This window comes from Cucurbita maxima, unplaced genomic scaffold (assembly GCF_002738345.1).
Source record: "Cucurbita maxima cultivar Rimu unplaced genomic scaffold, Cmax_1.0 Cma_Scf00011, whole genome shotgun sequence".
Classification (NCBI taxonomy): Eukaryota; Viridiplantae; Streptophyta; class Magnoliopsida; order Cucurbitales; family Cucurbitaceae; genus Cucurbita; species Cucurbita maxima.
The window spans coordinates 101,114-117,985 of record NW_019272027.1 but is presented as its reverse complement, the minus strand read 5'-3'; the positions used below and the strand labels follow the sequence as shown (position 1 = coordinate 117,985).

Sequence of the window (16,872 nt, the reverse complement as noted above, 5' to 3'; positions counted from 1 at the left end):
TTTCATACATACACTCCTTGTTTCCTTCACACCTTCACAGATCTAAAAACCCTAAATTGGGTCTCTTTTTTTTGGCTTTGAATGGCGAATGATGAAGGGGAAAATAAGGTGTACCAGCAGTATGATCCATTTGTTTACAACCAGCTGGATATGAACCGTACCATCCTCCAGCAACAGCCGTCGTTGGATCCTGCTTTCATGAGCTTCACCAACTTCTTCGACACGTCGTTGGAGTACAACAGCGTGTGGAGGGCGTTGGACGTGTCCTGCTCTTCATCGGAACTCATTTCTCCGGTGGACGACATGTCCAAAAAGAAGGCTTCAAATTCTTCAGTGTCGTCTTCATCTGATGAGGCTGCACCTGCAGCTGAAGACGATTCCGTGAAGAGCAAGAAAGAAGAGAAGCGTAAGAAACAGTATGTATTCAATTTGCTCACTCATTTTTTGAATTTAGAGGTAAAATTATAGAGAAACAAAAGGTGGGTTTCTTAGAACAAGATTGATTATGTTGAGATTTATCAGGAACGCAGCCCAAAAGAAAGAGAAGCGAGAGAGGGAGCCCCGGTTTGCTTTCTTGACTAAGACTGAGATTGATCAGCTTGAAGATGGATATAGGTGGAGAAAATATGGACAGAAGGCAGTCAAAAACAGTCCTTACCCCAGGTTAACTTTCGCTTTTGTTTTTTTAACCCTTTTCTTATTTATAGCTTAATAATGTGTGTGTGTTAAACTCTGCAGAAGTTACTACAGATGCACCAGTCAAAAATGCGTAGTGAAGAAACGAGTAGAAAGATCATACCAAGATCCATCCCTGGTCATAACTACGTATGAAGGCCAACACATCCACCATTGCCCGGCTACACTCCGAGGCCATTTGTCTCCGTTTCACGCATCGGCACCCTCCTCGGGGCCTGCCCTTCCCCAAGAACTCTTCTCGCATTTGCTATCGAAGAACTGCCAGACCGATCCCGCGTCAATGATGTACCAAAATCTAAATCTCCAGCAACATCTTCAAATGCCGGATCATTATAGCCTGTTGCAGGATTTGTTCACTCAAAAATAGGGGCCTTACACAAGTACTCCTCTTTGTATGAGAAGCTATTATACAAGAACTCAGCTTTGTCTGCTTGTTGTGTTAGGATATATAAAACCATGGAGAGATAAAAGATTTGAATTTGGAGTAAAAAGATTTGAATTTCTCAGTCCCTTTATTATATATTTGGCATGTATCTAACCTAAATGCACTATGTTATCTCATGCATTTTTGCATTGAGTACGTATATGAAAGACCAAATTTGTCTCCAAGATTTTTGGAAGGTGTTTTTATTCATATTGGTGAATGTTGGGAACTCTACTTTGAAGTAAATGATCATCGTTTTATCTGAAGAAGAAATTTTTTTGTTTAATCAACTTTTGGAATCTTGTTAACATTCGTCCATATAATGGGTCACATTTTCTTGATATTGCAAAAATATTTGTTGAAAGAGAAAAAGTGAATGTGTCTCCATCTATGGCCTATTTCAACTTTCGAAACACTAAAAGAACCGATAATTTTGATTTGGAATAATGAATTATGTAAGGATTAGGGGTAATCGAATGGACATTAGAGAGAAACTTGGCAGAGACGAGCTAAAGTTAAGAAGGAAGGTATGAAGTAATAATAGAGTAATGAGTTGGGAGTTGACTTTATGGAAGGTGTTTAATGACAAGTTTGAAGGTCAACCTAACATTAAATATTGGAAACTGTCTGCCTTGTAACGCTACAATGACATCAACTCCCTAGTTTCTCAAATCTGCACGTGACTTGCATGTTGTAACTGATACCAATTTGGGGATAGGTCCATCTAAGTTTCGAGCTGACCGGTAAGGAAGGAAGTGTTATGTCCAACATGTTAGAATGCTTAATTAACTCATTGCTTACATCGTTGTGTTGTCAAATTAAATTACAGTAGTTTTGTTTACTTCTCACCTGAAATGGATCCCCTCTATTTATACCTTTCCTAGCTATTCTATTGGTTGGAGCCATGGAAATTATGAAAAGGGGAACATCCTCAACTCGGTTGATACCAAGCTCGGTAGGTCTCGTACCTTGTCCTCTCAAGGGTTAGTCCATATGAGATCTAACATTGGTTGAAGAGAGGAATAAAGCATTTCTTATAAAGTTATGGAAACTTCTCTCTAGTAGACGCGTTTTAAGACCTCGAGGAGAAGTTTGGAAGGGAAAGCCACAATATCGATTGGTAGTGAGCTTGAACTATTACAAATCATATTAAAGCCAGACACTGAGTTACGTGCCAGCGGAGACATTGGCCCCCAAGGGTGTGGATTGTACGATCCCATATCTGTTAGAGAGGGGAACGAGAAACAAACATTTCTTATAAAGGTGAGGAAAAACTTAGAAGGAAAAATCCAAAAAAGATAATATATGTTAGTGGTGGAGTGGAACGCTCCAATGATTCATTCATGTTTGAGTTTGAGTTGCACAAACTATTTATAGAAGTGGAAATGAAATGTATGACTTAGAAGGCAAGTTGATATGTGTAATCTTCATTTACCTAATCCCAACAAAAATATATATATGAATGTAAACTATCCAAGACATCATGATGGTATGGTAGGTGACGGAAGTTAAGGAGAAGGAAATGATATATAATATTAGAGGTAAGGTAACCAACCAACCCAACCCAATCAAAGGGGAAGAAGAAGAGACCTTTATTGTACTGCAACCAAACACCCCACCCATAGAAAAAGAAGAAGAAGAAACCACCCAAAAAGCTTCTGCTTCTGTTGCTTCAACATTTTGATGCCTTCACTCACTAAACATACAGAATGAAGAAGAAGAAGAAGAAGAAGAAGACAGGAGAGTTGTGTTCTGTGAAGAAGGGAGGGGGCAGCAGAACTTACAATGATGTGAAACAGGAGGAGATGGAGGAAGTGGCTTCAAAACCATGTCTGCAAATCTTATCTTTTTATGTTCTCTGAAAAAAGGGTGCTTTCTTTTTTCATTCCCATTCAGTCAGTCCCACACTGAAATGATAGAGGAACTGCTCACTCTTTTCACATTCAATCCTTTCAAACTCCTCATTCTACTTACTCCCTACTACCACTTACAACCAACACAACAACCTACTCTTCTCATGCATTACTTCCCGCCTCGCCTTGACCGGAGCTCTCTTTTGTGGATTCAATCTCCGAATTAGCTGTGCTGCTCTTTTGGCTCCTCCGATCCTATCAAACAATTGCGTTATGTCACATTTTCAACTTCCTTCACTACAATGATGCATGGGAGATTTCATTGATACCTACCTCACGTGACGGGTAGTCATCAGCTTCAAGCATCCTAACAACTTGACTCATTTTTGGTCTCTTATCTGCCTCAGGATCCACACACCTAAGTGCAATCAGAAGGGCACGTTTCAACGCCCGAGTAGCGGGTTTCGTTTCAAGACTTGGGTCCATGACTTCCTCAGCTCTCCTTGTGCCTACCATCACTTTTAACCACTCAACAAGATTAACCTGAAGAATAAAGTACACACTTTTATAACCAGGGAAGCACATAAGCCAATGTCAATTAAGCTATGGAAATTATATGTTCGCCATTCATGGAGATGGAGGAGCAAGTTCAGGTGCACCCACCAAAAATGGAACTAATAACCAATACTCTTACGATTCAAAGTACCTCATTGGCAGGACGGCCATAGTCCACAGGGTCTCTTCCTGTAATTGCTTCTAGAAGGAGAACGCCGAAGCTGTAAATGTCACTCTTCTCGTTTAACAAGCCCGTGTTTGCATACTCTGGTGCCACATAGCTGGTATAAATATTAAAACACCAGCCAGCATTAGCTCCTACCCCAAGATGCTTCATCACAATTAGTCATTGAACAGAAAGAAAAATGAGTGTATACCCAAATGTTCCCATTACTCTAGTCGTGATATGACTCTCCCCTGCATCCAACAGTTTAGCCAACCCAAAATCTGAAACCTTTGCATTAAATTCATCATCGATTAAGATGTTGCTTGATTTTATGTCTCTATGGACAACCTTCGGCTCAATTGCTTCATGTAAATAAGCTAGCCTGCATCCAATATTTGAAATTAGTTCCTCAAACTACTTCAAATGTTTGCCTTCACTTTATATTCCAACTTCTGTGGTTGAGAATTAAATATGATATCATGAAATTCTACCACATGGGGAACAGATGTTGGGTTTTACTTTCTCAAGTTTGAAAGTTTTAATCTGGGTAACTGCGAGCACCATCATAGAAATTACCCAGAGTAGTAGTCATCTAGAATGATGGATTTTCCAAAATTAGGAAAGCGAGGAGTGCAGGGAAAGTAATTTCCAAACCATGAGGACAAAGAATCAAGGTTTATAAATTTAATCACTGGAAGACTGAAATGGATAAAGAGAACTGAAGAATGATACTGTCAGGTCATCAGAAACCATATATAAAAAAAGTGCATAAAAATATGTAAGCTGTTGTTATTACTTACGCCTTGGCAGTGCCAAGAAGCACCTTCATTCGGGCCTCCCAAGTAAGGGTGCCATGTTGGCGCATAGCCCCATGTAACCATTGTTCTAAGTTGCCATTGTTCACATATTCATAAACCAGCATCCTGTGCAAGTAAAAAGGAAAATAGCCATTTTTTTAATGGAGACACTCAAAAAAGTCAACTGAAAACCTACTGACAGGGTAAACACACTTAGTAAGTGCATGCTATAATGGCAGTTCACAAAAAGGGTTAGAAGAAAAAAGGAAATGAAAAGAAAAGAAAAAGTACCTATGAACTCCTTCTATGCAGTAGCCCAGAAGCCGTACAAGATTCTTGTGCCTTACATGGCCAATGGCCTCCACTTCAACTCTAAATTCTTTCTCTGCTTGTCCCCTATAAAGCAACTTAAACTTCAAAAATAGAACTATTGTAGCTGTAGTTTTATTAATGTTTTAAACTCGGAAGCTCCTTACAGATTATTGAGAAGTTTCTTCACTGCAACTTCAGTTCCATTTATCAGTCTGCCTTTATAGACTACCCCATAACCCCCTTCACCAAGCACATTGTCAGCAGAAAAACGATTTGTTGCATATTCAAGATCCCTGAGTGTAAACCAATGACCCCAACCAAGATGTGAAATTTCGGGCAAGCCAACAAGAGGAGAGGCAGTTACAAGTCCTCCATACGCTCCATATGACATGGAACCCTGCTTTCTAACAGTCCCAGAGCTTCCTTCTTCTCCTGAATGTGAGCTAAAAACCCTTTCATTATGATAATTGGAGCTGCATTGGCTTATGTTATCATGATCACTTGACTTGCTCATACCCAAATGACCAATCATCTTCTCCGAGTTCTTGTCACTAGATTTATCATTAATGGAAAGATATAGACTCTCAAGATGATTGTGGTGAGCAGATTGAGTAGCTATTCTGTCCACCTTGATATCCTTTGAGACATTTGGTATTTGAGAAACAGAGAAGTTTTCAGGGGATCTCCTTGTTTTTCTTCGAAACATCACCCATACAGATAAAATACCAAGAATCAAAACAATAAATGCACCAACACATAAGCAGATCAAAACCCATAAGGACAAACCAAGGAAGGATGTTTTCTTTGACAATTCTGTATTCAGACTACTTCCAGATGACATAGCTACGGCCGATCCTCAAGTTGCCAAAACTTTGAACTGGCTCAGCCCCCTAAGTTCCAGCCGCGGATAAATCAAGACATTTCGACCTGAGAATTAGATGCAAAGCAGCACGCAGTTTCAAATTATAGGCAAGAGATTCTTGAGAGAGCTTAGTATCGGTAACACAAACACTAAAGTTTCTTTCAAGTTTGACAGTCATGTAACTCAAATTACAAAACAGGAAACATTCCCCAAATATTGCAATCTCCTTCACAATCCTTATAAATCCAGAGAATAGAACAGAAAAAGGGGGCAATAAGTCGGTTAAGGAAGATACTTTACATCTGCACGGGGCATTCAACTGGATTCCATTCTTTCCAAAACAAAACCCAAGATACTCGTATGTACAAGTCATGATGAAGAAGAAAGCAAAATAAATTCAATGTCCCATTACAGAAGAAAACCCACATTAACGAACCAACAATAGCTAAATCAAAAGGGGTAAATCTATCAAACAAAAAGGAACAAATTTGTAGAAGGCATCACTTAAGATTGAAGTAAAAGACAAAAGAGAAACGGGAACAAATCAAAGAAAAGAGAGGAAAGTGATTCAAAGTAGAAAGCATTCATCCACCTTTCAACAGATCTAGACTAACCGCCTTGATCTTCCTCTTTAAAACGAAACAGAAGCGGAGAAAGGGCTTCTATTTTAACCAACGGGGACCCAATAAGCATAGAGAGTCCAATATGGAGCTGAAACAAACAAGATTCTCTGGGGGGTGGAAGAAGATTAGAAGAAAGGGGCAGGAAGAATTTAGGGAAGGGTAGAAGAAAATGCAAGATAAAGAGCAGACAAAAAGCTAATTTAGGAGTGGGAGAGGGAGATAGAGAGAATCTAGAAACAAAAATAAAATGGGGGAATGAAAAGATGGGGAAAAGGGTAGGTGAGAATGGTGGTTTGGAGGAGGAAGAAGTTGAAAAGGGAACGCGGGGTAGCAATGGAGGTCACCGGAGACGGGGAAAACAGGAAGAAGAAAGTGAAGAGGATTATGGGAGTGGAGAAATGGGTGGGTGAGAGAAAAACATTGAATATGCAGGAAAGGGAAGAGTAATTGAGAGGGAGAAAGAGAGTCAACCGAAGTGGAAGGAGTTGAAATGTAGCTGGTTAGGAGGGCCAGTAAAGCAGATCGGACATGGGAGAGGGAAACGTAAATGGAAAAATGGGAAAGAAGGGAAGGGGAGAGAGAGAGAGAGAAAAAAAAAGCGTTAATTTAGGTGGCGACACAAAATGAGGAAGGAGCAGAGAGAGAGAGAGAATCGACGGAGAATAATGGTAGCCTGTAGGATTAGCCGATTGCCTGATCGTACCGGATACCAAAAAAATATCGCAATCTGTACAAAAACAAAGACTGAGATGCGGGGGTGAGAGTATAAAATATTTCTTTTATTTATTCTCTGTACATTGACGTTCATATACTTTTAATTTTGTAATAATTTAGTTAACAATTTGGCCCCTATATTTTAAAATTTGCAACAATTTCATCCCTACCATGAAAAAAATTGCAATACTTTACCCCCCTATTATGAAAATTATATGAAACTTCATACATAAGTCAATCAAAACTAACTGGAGACCCAATATAACAAATGATTACAAAGTATAAATCGTTAAATAATTAAAGTTCAAGGACCAAAGAATTACAAATTTAATACATCAACAAATTGCTACAAATTGAAGCCTATGGATTAAAGTTGATTGGTTAATTACATTGAGACATATAGAGAAGAAAAGTTAACGAATTCAAAGATGATAATGACACCAAGGTAAGTGAATTAGTAATTAAAATCAACTTCGTAACACACCAAAATTACTTCAAAATCCAAAACTGCAAAAAACTAATGACGTCCATCTTTTCCTCGAGAACGTAACAGTGTGAACAAGATTCAAACTTTTGACCAAACTAAAGGGGCTATTTTATGTCTTTTACCTGTTCAAATGGGCCAAAAATCAAAGAATTTACTTCTGGCTTTAGAAGAGAGTAATGAACAGCACTTACATTGCATCAATAAAAATTTGAAAAGGAGTAGAAAGAGATGTTTTAAAGTTCAGAATTTGGATGTGATGAGTAATGGCGGCCACCTGACGGAAACGGGTCATCTGCAGGGAGCAACAAGCATGGGCTGTTGTTTAAGAATGGCCCCTCCGGTTGACCCCCGGAGGGGCCCTCCACCTCTGGCCCAAACATGTTTAACAACCTGTTTCCAACAGTCTACTATAATTGTCGGTTACCCTTCATCATCTACTTTTTCTCTCTTCTTCTACATCTACAATTTGGCAACAGGTTCTGAAAAGAAACAAAAAGGCCAAATCAATCCAGCAAAACAATTACAATTTACTATAGTTTAGTGACAATTAGAAAAATATTCAACACAACTACTTTTATTTGTTCCACCAACTTACAGTTTGAACTTGGAAAAAGAATCAGAAACTCAATTAATATTGAACATGATGCCCACATAAATCTATTGCTTAAAGACAATTAATAACTCGGTCAATTGCCAATTTGCAATTTAAAACAAGTTTATTATCGTTTAAGAATTAAAATCAATCTATAACTGAAATCAAATTCTTAATCACCGCACAAGCTGTCGCATCAGAACTCTAAACATGGTTTAAAAAATATCTATCAACAATTTGGAATAAACTGAATAAATCTATAACAACTATTTGAGCTATCAAAATTTGTAAATTAGCCTACCAATGATAGACTATTATCCAAAAGTATCTTATCCTACTAATATAAAAGTCGCATGTCTGTCATTCTCATGTTCCAACTTCGTGAACCTTATAAGATCCTGAAACAACTCCATCAGATCATGTTACCACTTACCATTGACCATTTTTATACGCCTTGTTATGGATGATAAAAGAGAACTATAATACCCCTATCTTTCTAATTTCATAATAAATTAAGTATATTTTTAAAGCCTAAATAAGAAAACTACAATTGAACAGTAGAACTATCAAAATACCTTATGAAGGGCAGAGTACGACGATCAAAGCAGTTGTCCCTGAAGTTGTTAGGAGTTATTTATCCATTCATCTGGCACAGATGATCTGAATATGTTTAGAAGCAATGATCTTTCTTTCTTGCTTAACTTGTTTAACTTGTTTAAACCATGACCATGAAAGCTATTACCATGCTTTAGTACTTTTCGTCCTCGCTCCAAACTTCTTTTTCTCAAAGCCGTCAGAAGGTGTGTTCCCTGAAGATCAGCTTGAAGATCCTCCTCTATACTTCCAGATTTCTCTTGGTCTATTATAGAAGCGGAACCATCATTTACTACTTTGAAGTGATGCTTGTCACCTACTTCATTATTTGTTTCATCTGGACAGCTACTTCCCCACCACTTATTTGATATAGATGGCAATCCACCAGAGGGGAATCCATACTTGAACTCATCTAAACTTGTTGGTCCTTGCACCCAATTTGTGCTTTGAACATTCAGAGGACGCCTGATCTGCGCATTAATGTTTCCGGGCTGCAAGCTTTGAGGAGTGCCATTTAATTTGGACATTTTTTTATTAACTTGCTGGCTATTACTGTGTGGGATGATAAAAGTGAAAGTGAGAAAGAAGAATAGAAGTAGTAAGTTCAGTAGTATGCATGAGACCTAAAAAGCATTATTATTTGAAAAATACAACAATATAGTATAATTATCACTCTAGAACTCAAATACATGCAAAACTTAATTCAACGGATATCTTGTCCACAGATTGATAACATATGAAAACCAAAAGAACTATGAATAGCGAGATCAGAGTCAATTAGAACCAAACTTTCATTAGCTACACCTCTAAAGTCTAAGAAAATTGTTGAGCCAAGGAAGACCTCTCAAGTTTCAGTAAATGAGAAGATGAGTTGGAAGAAAAAGGCAGATGAATTGTGAACCAAGCCTCTCAAGAAAATATTATCTGATTTCCCAAATGAGCATGTATAATGGATAACGATGTCGAAAAAATCAGTGAATATGTTGGTAATATTGATTTCCTAAAATATTATCTGATTAAGTTATACAACTTTTTTTTTGTAATTATAGGATTTGTCTGACTATGCCAATTAGGAAGCTTCACTATGACCCATTGGCCTTACCTATTATGGAAAAATAGCATCTGATGCAGGTGATGCAAAAGCAAACATATTGTATTCAATGTTAATCTCACTCTTTATGTGTCAAGTGTAACAAAGAAAAGGAATAGAATTCATAGTGGCCATAGATTGAGCCAATAGTCGTAGTCGTCGACCAACAAACAGCGATAGGGAAATCGAACACTCTTCAATTGCAAAAATGTTTGAAGTGAACTTAGAAAAAAAATGTAAATTATGCCGAAATCGATCACGAAGATAAAGCCATTATTTCCGTCCGCAACTCCGGAAACATCTAATTACCAAAATGTTTGGGCACTTCTAACCTCACATTAAAAAAAATTCTTCTACTGCGGATTTTTCCAACAAGGTTGATCACGACTTAAAGAAAACAAGAAGAAAAGAGAAATAAAGGCGAATGTGTAATCTCTAATATTCAATGTTAATCTCGCTCTTTATGTGTCAAGTGTAGCAAAGAAAAGGAATAGAAGCAGTAACCCTAACCAGAGCGGCGGCTGGTATCGCCGTCGAGAGATCAATGGAAATGGAAAATTGAATCTGCAATCGCCGCTCCGTCCAAGGGTTGGCAACAGTAAACACAATTAGGGCGGCAACGGAGAAGCCCCTTCCCTCCTCATTTAATTCTGCACATTTTCTTTTTCTTGGATATGAACGAATTTTTATAATGCCACAAATTTGGGATGAGAAAATGTTGAGGAACAAAAAATTGAAATTACACATCTCTCAATTTTTATAAAAATATTAATTGATAGAAAATGTTTTAGCAAATGGTATAGTACATTTTTGTAGACCAAAAAAACTTATTATTTATCGAATAAAAAAAATAAATATAGGTGTATTTGGGTTATTTACTCATTTTTAATTCAATATATGTGGGAGGAAGAATTAAATTTAATTCTCTAACTAACCTTTTTAACATAAAAAAAAAAATCCAACATCTGATTCTAACCCATTGGAGAATTGAAATGGAAGATACACACATTTTATATTAATCGAAGGGATGTTGTTATTCACATGCTTCAACTTGGAAGAAGCGGATTAACAAACTTGGAAGAAACGGATTAACAAAGTTGGAAGAAGCGGATTAACAAAGTTGGAAGAAGCGGATTAACAAAGTTGGAAGAAGCGGATTAACAAAGTTGAAAAGACATGTGTATCATGAGTTGGGCAATTCCAGTTTCATCGTAAAGAGCTATTATCGTAAACACATCAAAATAAAAACAGCTCTATCAGAATCATGGGGCTTCATTTCTTTCTGGTTCCAAAGAATTAGAGTACACACAGAATTTGCAATCTTTAGCAGAAACAACACCAAATCCCAAAACTGTGGTAGGAGATGATCGTTTTCCGATCTCCCAGAATTCTAGTTGTTATAACTGTATCTATAACTGTAACTATAACAACTGTAAGGTGTAGAAGAAGAATTCTATAATGGGAGAGATACAGTTGAAGTGGATGGCGTTTCTTTCTTTCCAGTAATGACCATTGACGGCGTTTCTTTTTTTCCAGCAAGAATCATTGATATCTGCAGACCTCTACTGAATGCCTGGTTGAAGAGCAGACGTGTTTGGAACTCTGATACAAAAGGGAACCATGACAAAACGGCTGTGGGCATGAAAATAATGAGTCCCATGATGTATTCATATGCTCTTGCAAGCTCTTTTATTGATTCCCAGAGGCCTATGCCCTTCATCATCGGTCTGCAAGCCTGCCCAATCTTTGGAAAGGGACAAACATGAATCAATACTGCATCTTTCACATATAATTTATCTAACCAAACTATGTCCAACCTCTATCTATGCAAAATTTTATAGACAGTCGATGAACATTTATTTTCATCTACATTTTCATTACAAAAAACAATAGACTAATTCTATTTCAAATCAAGCGGATATCGTATGAGGACATAATTGCAAAACTTACTAGGACGATGGCCCATCCAGTAGGCAAGAACGCAATAATTGCTGCAAACAGATCCGACACTGTGAGGCCACAGACTACAAACAAGACAGTCATGACTGACATGAAACCAAGGAAGAGCAGAGCTTTCAGTATTCTGAACATGAGCTGGAAGTCGGTACCGAATTTTCGCCTGCCCATGGAAACTAACTGGCAGCCACATGTGACATAAATGTCAGAAAACAAGAATAGAAAAATCTTCCAAGAACAAATGTAAAATATAGTTTCATCGTATCGGAAAGTTAAGGCGTCTAAAATAGTAGAAATGTCAAAATAGAAAATCAGTCTTGGAAGTAAGAAAATAATATGAGAAGCTTATGTAGGGGTGTACCTTTAAGACAACAAGAACAATTACCATGACTACCCAAGAAAGTCCATAGACCTGGAAAGATACCGAAGCAAAAAGCAGCAGTGAGATATTGGCAGCATATCCAAAGTAATAGCAACAGGACAGTGAGAGAAAATATCTTGTGGTAATAGAAAAAATCCGTACCAATAAGCTCTTAATGCGATGAGATATATCAAGGTGGTAAACAATTCCATATTGGAAAATGAGGAATCGTAGAGCAAGAATTATCTCCAGCACTCTTCCCCTTATAGTTGTACTTTTCAGGTGTTCCTGTTCTCCATCCCACCAAGATTCCCAACTTTTGTCATGAGAGATTCCTATTCCACCACGATTTCCCATCCACCTTTTCCAGTCTGTCCAGTCATCAACTGTCTTTTGCCAATCAAATCCAGATGGATTGAACACAAAGGGAGCAAACAACCAAGAGGCAACCAGAAACCACATCGAGAAAGTGATGAACAGATAAAGTTTTGAACTGCGATATGACTGTCCATAGATTTGATAAACAAGCAGCAGAATCAACAGTTCCAAGCCTTTGACAAAGTGACTTCGTGAGTACTGCCTGTAATTATCAGCAAATTTTGCATGAAAAACAACAAAGCCACGACCAGTAGCACGATATTTAGAACCTCCATGCAAGATTGTTCGACCGTAAAAGTGTGCTTTAGTTCCAAGCTGGAATGTGAAAAAAACAGAAGCTAGTTGCAGCTGCATGATAATAAAATCACCAAGGGCAGTACGAAAGCCTTTTTCAAGGCCAATTTCCATAACCATTGGTAGTACCAGCAACAAGCCTAGTTGAAAGACAGACTGGGTAGCCAAAGCCTCTTCGAGAGCCTTAGTCTGACGTATGGAAGGGTTTCCAAGAATCTCCCTTTCAACACCACTCATAACCATGTACAAACGTCCATACAAAAATACATACACCGTCAGCACAGTTACCTGCGAGATGTATACAAAAGCTAAGAATGACCTTTGTTATTATGGCGAACATGCACAGGTAATAAAAGGCACCATTTACGAATTGAAAATCAAAAGAATAATCATTTACTGTAGACCATCTCGAATTTGGAAGTAGTTATCCAAGGAAAGTGCAAACCATATATAAACTATATCTTAATAGTATGAGAAGATCTTGCTTGTGGAAATAATACCATACTACTGAAGTAGAATCCAACAGTTGTGAAGTAGAACGACAACATTCTAAAGAAGTCAAATCGGCGTCCAAGCCTATAAACATCACGACTAAGTGTCTGCTCTCCATTCCCATTTGCAACCTTGGCCTCAAAAAGTGATATTTGATTCATGCCCACATCTCGCCCCTTGCCTACTTGGATGTACTCATGATGCGTGACAAACCCCCCACGAAGAGTTGAATTATATCCTGTAAAGATTGGCACAATTAATTGACATGTGGAATCTATCTGCATGTCTCCTTCAATTGAAATAAGAAATACCAGCAAAGATATCCTCGCTTAAGTTAACGACTCTAGAAGCTTTACTGATTCCACCCCTTGTTATGTGGAAGATTCTGTCAAATATGTCAGGATGACCATAATGGAAACGTACCCTGTGAAAGTGCCATGTGAGCTTATGAATACCATCTAGGATATCAATGTTTCAACAAATCCGACTATTTTTTAAAAAAGTAAAATAAAATAAAACAACAATATGGTTTTTCATTCAAAAATACATACTGTAAACGATAGCATAAAAAACCCAGATTTGTAACTTCTGGAGAAATGCGAAAAGTTCTACTATTGCACTGTATCAGAAAACACAGGTAGCAAATGCCCAGGAGATATTACAAAAAAGAAAAAATTAAAGAAAGGTATTTCTATTAACAATCATACAACTATAAGGTATAATTTTGTGCAAGACACTCTTATACCTTGCTGGCAAGTACCAAAACTACCAAAATGACATGGAAAAGGGACAGCGATGTCAATATACTATGTAGTACAAAAAAAAAAAAAAAATGTAGATGATGAAATAAAGTAATCTATGGATTAAATCCCTGGAAATAGTCCTTAGAATTTGCTTATTATCCAATACCAATCTGCATGCAATCTTTTCATGATCTCATGCAGGTATCTCTTAGACCAAAAATGGGTTACACCTTCCCTATTCTCAGTAGAATCAAAAGTATCCATTTTGATACCATTTTCAAGATAACAAGGATTGTTGAAGGAAATAGAAAATGGGAAAGCACCAAGGCACACAAAGACCCACAGAATGTCCAAAAAAACAAGTTTAAATATCAACAGAGAGGCTTACAGTTTTAAAATCTAAAAGTTAACTACATGCAGCAAGTCAATATCATATATAATTGTAAGTACTGAACGTCTATTGATAATTATATACTGATAAATCAATGACTTGCCTCAAAGGATTTGCCAAGATTCGTTGGCCAATAGTTACAAAACTAGTCTCCTGATTGGACATGAACCAAGCGAGAGACGAAACACTGTAAAAGATGAGTGGGAAACAAGTATAAATCATTGTCAACCATCAAATGTTCAAACCAAATATTTTTGTTGAAAACTGACATGTTAGGTTCCCGTATAGCAATTACTAGACTCAAACTTAAGCATCAAGGGACTGACCTTCCAGTAAATATATGCTCCCTCAAACCCAAGATTGTGGGTTTTCGATCTGCATGACGGTTCTTTTGGAGCTCTTCCAAAACATTTCTCATTTTGAAAGCTTCTTCAAAATAGTTATCCTGTGATTTTTTTTAAAGATTTGTGAGGTTGCAAACTGTCAACTTTCAACAATAATAATTTTACTAATGAATTGAACAATGAAACAATAAAACAGCGTCATGTTACACTATCTTCAACTGAAGATGGAAAGGTAAATCACCTGGTTCATGTCTATGGTCTGCAGAGCTTGTCCACGAGTGAAGATAATGGCATGATTTTGATTCTCAGGTTTTCCTTCACCGATTGCTGTTGGAGGACCTGGAAGCTTGATTCTATAGATTTCCTAAATGCATGGCAAGGAATTAGAACTGCAACATCTAGGGAAAGTTCGAAAAAATTAACTCCCTGCTCCTACACTTCAATGAGAAACATAACCAGGACACCTATATTTCCACTTGGCTACAGATAAAGGCTGAAGGATGAACATGATTCTCATTATGAATTGTTCAAAGAAGTAAAATAGAAGAATACCATAGCTCAAATTTTATAATAAAAAAATTACTTTGTCAAATCAAGCCCAAAGCTCTGAGTATTTGTTTTTTGAATTCTAACCTTGAACAGGAATAACTTCTTTATAAGAACTATCTCAGATTCCTAGGTAGAAAACAAAATTGTGAAATAAATGTGGCACATTGCATACATAATTGGAAGTAACCAGTAAGAGGTTGCATCGTAATATAACAGCGGGTGAGTAAAATTTAGAAGCCCCTCTCCTATACCTCATCTAATTTATCACCTCCCTTCACAAGAACTGAGAAATAAACCTTCTGGGGCTTTCCATTCACTGTCTCATCTCTTTCATCTATGTAAGCAACACGTAGAGATGGATACCTGCACAGTTTTTATTTTATTTATATCAAATAATAAACAGGCTGAACTTTTAGGTGACCGCTGTAAATTGTAAAGGCTAGCAACTGCATATTAACATCTGACTCACGTTAACATCAGATTGAGAATATTATTATAGCAACTCCGATCACGAGCATCGTCAGACTTCTTCTGGGCACCATAGATTTGGCATGAGACAACATAAGTGAATTTTAGATCAACCAGAGCTTGTGCACGATCAAGGAATGCTTTCCTCTTCTGATCATTTAAGTCCAAGTTCCGATAACCACCAGCTGCCAAGTAAATAAGACAAATCTCAAAGTTAAGTATATCAATTACTCAGTTTGGGAATGAATCAGGCTTAGAATCTGAATCTCATGCTAACAGAAAATATCGAATAAAAAACGTACTATTCTCCCCAGCAAATTCCAGAAAGAATTGAAGCTGAAGCGCATCACGGTAGTACATCATACCACGAACTGATAAACCATCAAGATTTATAGATGTAGTAAGAATTAAGGTTAGGATCCATAAATTTTAACACAGGAAAAGAGAGGAGAAGGGATGGGGGATTTCTTTCAACCTGTTCTTGATAATGTCTGCCCTCTGTAGGAGACCCAATGGCGTATTGACTCCATCTTGTCCTTTTCAGCATATCCAAGTTTTGGATCTCTAATTCGCTCCAGAAAGTTGGTCCATTCATCTAGTATGCAATCAAGGAAGTGTAAGTTTTTGTCCATGGCATTAAATATAAAAGAAAAAGCAGGAGGATGAAGCTCACCAGGATATATTTTTTGGAGATAGAACAAAATTGATATTCCATCCTCATTTTCTTTGTTGAGTTCCTCATCAGAATAAAGGACGTCTTCTTTGTAATAAGGAGTTAAAACACTAATCGTAAATCAGCAAAGAAAATGAGTTATCAAAGCAGAAGGTGATATAGAAAAACAATAATATAAACTGCAATTCAATAGACAACATCAAGTAAAATGCTAAAATGAAATACTTGAGATAGTGATCAAGAGAGAAAAAGAGAAAGCGCTCATTAAAGAATCTCTTTTATGAAGGCTTAAACCACCATTTTTCGCCAAGACATACTCCAACTTCTATAGCCTCAACGTAACTTTTCCTTAATAGCAATGGAAAATTGCTTAGGGAAAAATGGACGACAGAAAGTTATTAAGTTCTCTCTTTATCCTTCCTTCCTTCCTTATTTTTCTTTTTTTCTTTTTTTTTTTT

At 37.3% G+C, this 16,872-nt stretch overlaps 4 protein-coding genes across 4 annotated transcripts in view; 1 reads left to right on the top strand and 3 right to left on the bottom strand.

Moving 5' to 3' along the window:
• The first annotated feature begins 4 nt into the window (after positions 1-4).
• LOC111486343 (probable WRKY transcription factor 71) lies at positions 5-1,305 on the top strand. Its single transcript, XM_023133430.1, has 3 exons — positions 5-416; positions 523-663; positions 739-1,305. Exons 1-3 carry the CDS (start codon positions 82-84, stop codon positions 1,061-1,063), a joined length of 801 nt encoding a protein of 266 aa, XP_022989198.1. The 5' UTR covers positions 5-81; the 3' UTR covers positions 1,064-1,305.
• A 1,245-nt stretch (positions 1,306-2,550) lies between these two features.
• Positions 2,551-6,976, bottom strand: LOC111486338 (probable receptor-like protein kinase At2g42960). The gene is made up of 8 exons (XM_023133424.1): positions 6,258-6,976; positions 4,968-5,730; positions 4,783-4,887; positions 4,495-4,617; positions 3,906-4,076; positions 3,680-3,809; positions 3,307-3,516; positions 2,551-3,228 (listed from the first exon to the last, which is right to left on the bottom strand). Exons 2-8 carry the CDS (start codon positions 5,642-5,644, stop codon positions 3,136-3,138), a joined length of 1,509 nt encoding a protein of 502 aa, XP_022989192.1. The 5' UTR covers positions 5,645-5,730; positions 6,258-6,976; the 3' UTR covers positions 2,551-3,135.
• Positions 6,977-7,448: 472 nt separating this feature from the next.
• On the bottom strand, positions 7,449-10,451 carry LOC111486389. Its single transcript, XM_023133498.1, has 3 exons — positions 10,276-10,451; positions 8,657-9,227; positions 7,449-7,968 (listed from the first exon to the last, which is right to left on the bottom strand). Exon 2 carries the CDS (start codon positions 9,200-9,202, stop codon positions 8,705-8,707), a length of 498 nt encoding a protein of 165 aa, XP_022989266.1. The 5' UTR covers positions 9,203-9,227; positions 10,276-10,451; the 3' UTR covers positions 7,449-7,968; positions 8,657-8,704.
• Positions 10,452-11,017: 566 nt separating this feature from the next.
• Positions 11,018-16,872, bottom strand: part of LOC111486272 (callose synthase 7-like) — a 21,924-nt gene continuing 16,069 nt past the window's right edge. The window contains exons 29-42 of the mRNA XM_023133328.1: positions 16,415-16,524; positions 16,217-16,336; positions 16,044-16,112; positions 15,743-15,926; positions 15,525-15,636; positions 14,966-15,088; positions 14,707-14,825; positions 14,484-14,567; positions 13,558-13,670; positions 13,255-13,484; positions 12,245-13,042; positions 12,083-12,133; positions 11,716-11,901; positions 11,018-11,509 (exon numbers count right to left, since the gene is read on the bottom strand). Coding sequence (XP_022989096.1) covers positions 11,219-11,509; positions 11,716-11,901; positions 12,083-12,133; positions 12,245-13,042; positions 13,255-13,484; positions 13,558-13,670; positions 14,484-14,567; positions 14,707-14,825; positions 14,966-15,088; positions 15,525-15,636; positions 15,743-15,926; positions 16,044-16,112; positions 16,217-16,336; positions 16,415-16,524 — 2,590 coding nt within the window. The 3' untranslated portion in view covers positions 11,018-11,218. The remainder of the gene's footprint in view (positions 11,510-11,715; positions 11,902-12,082; positions 12,134-12,244; positions 13,043-13,254; positions 13,485-13,557; positions 13,671-14,483; positions 14,568-14,706; positions 14,826-14,965; positions 15,089-15,524; positions 15,637-15,742; positions 15,927-16,043; positions 16,113-16,216; positions 16,337-16,414; positions 16,525-16,872) is intronic.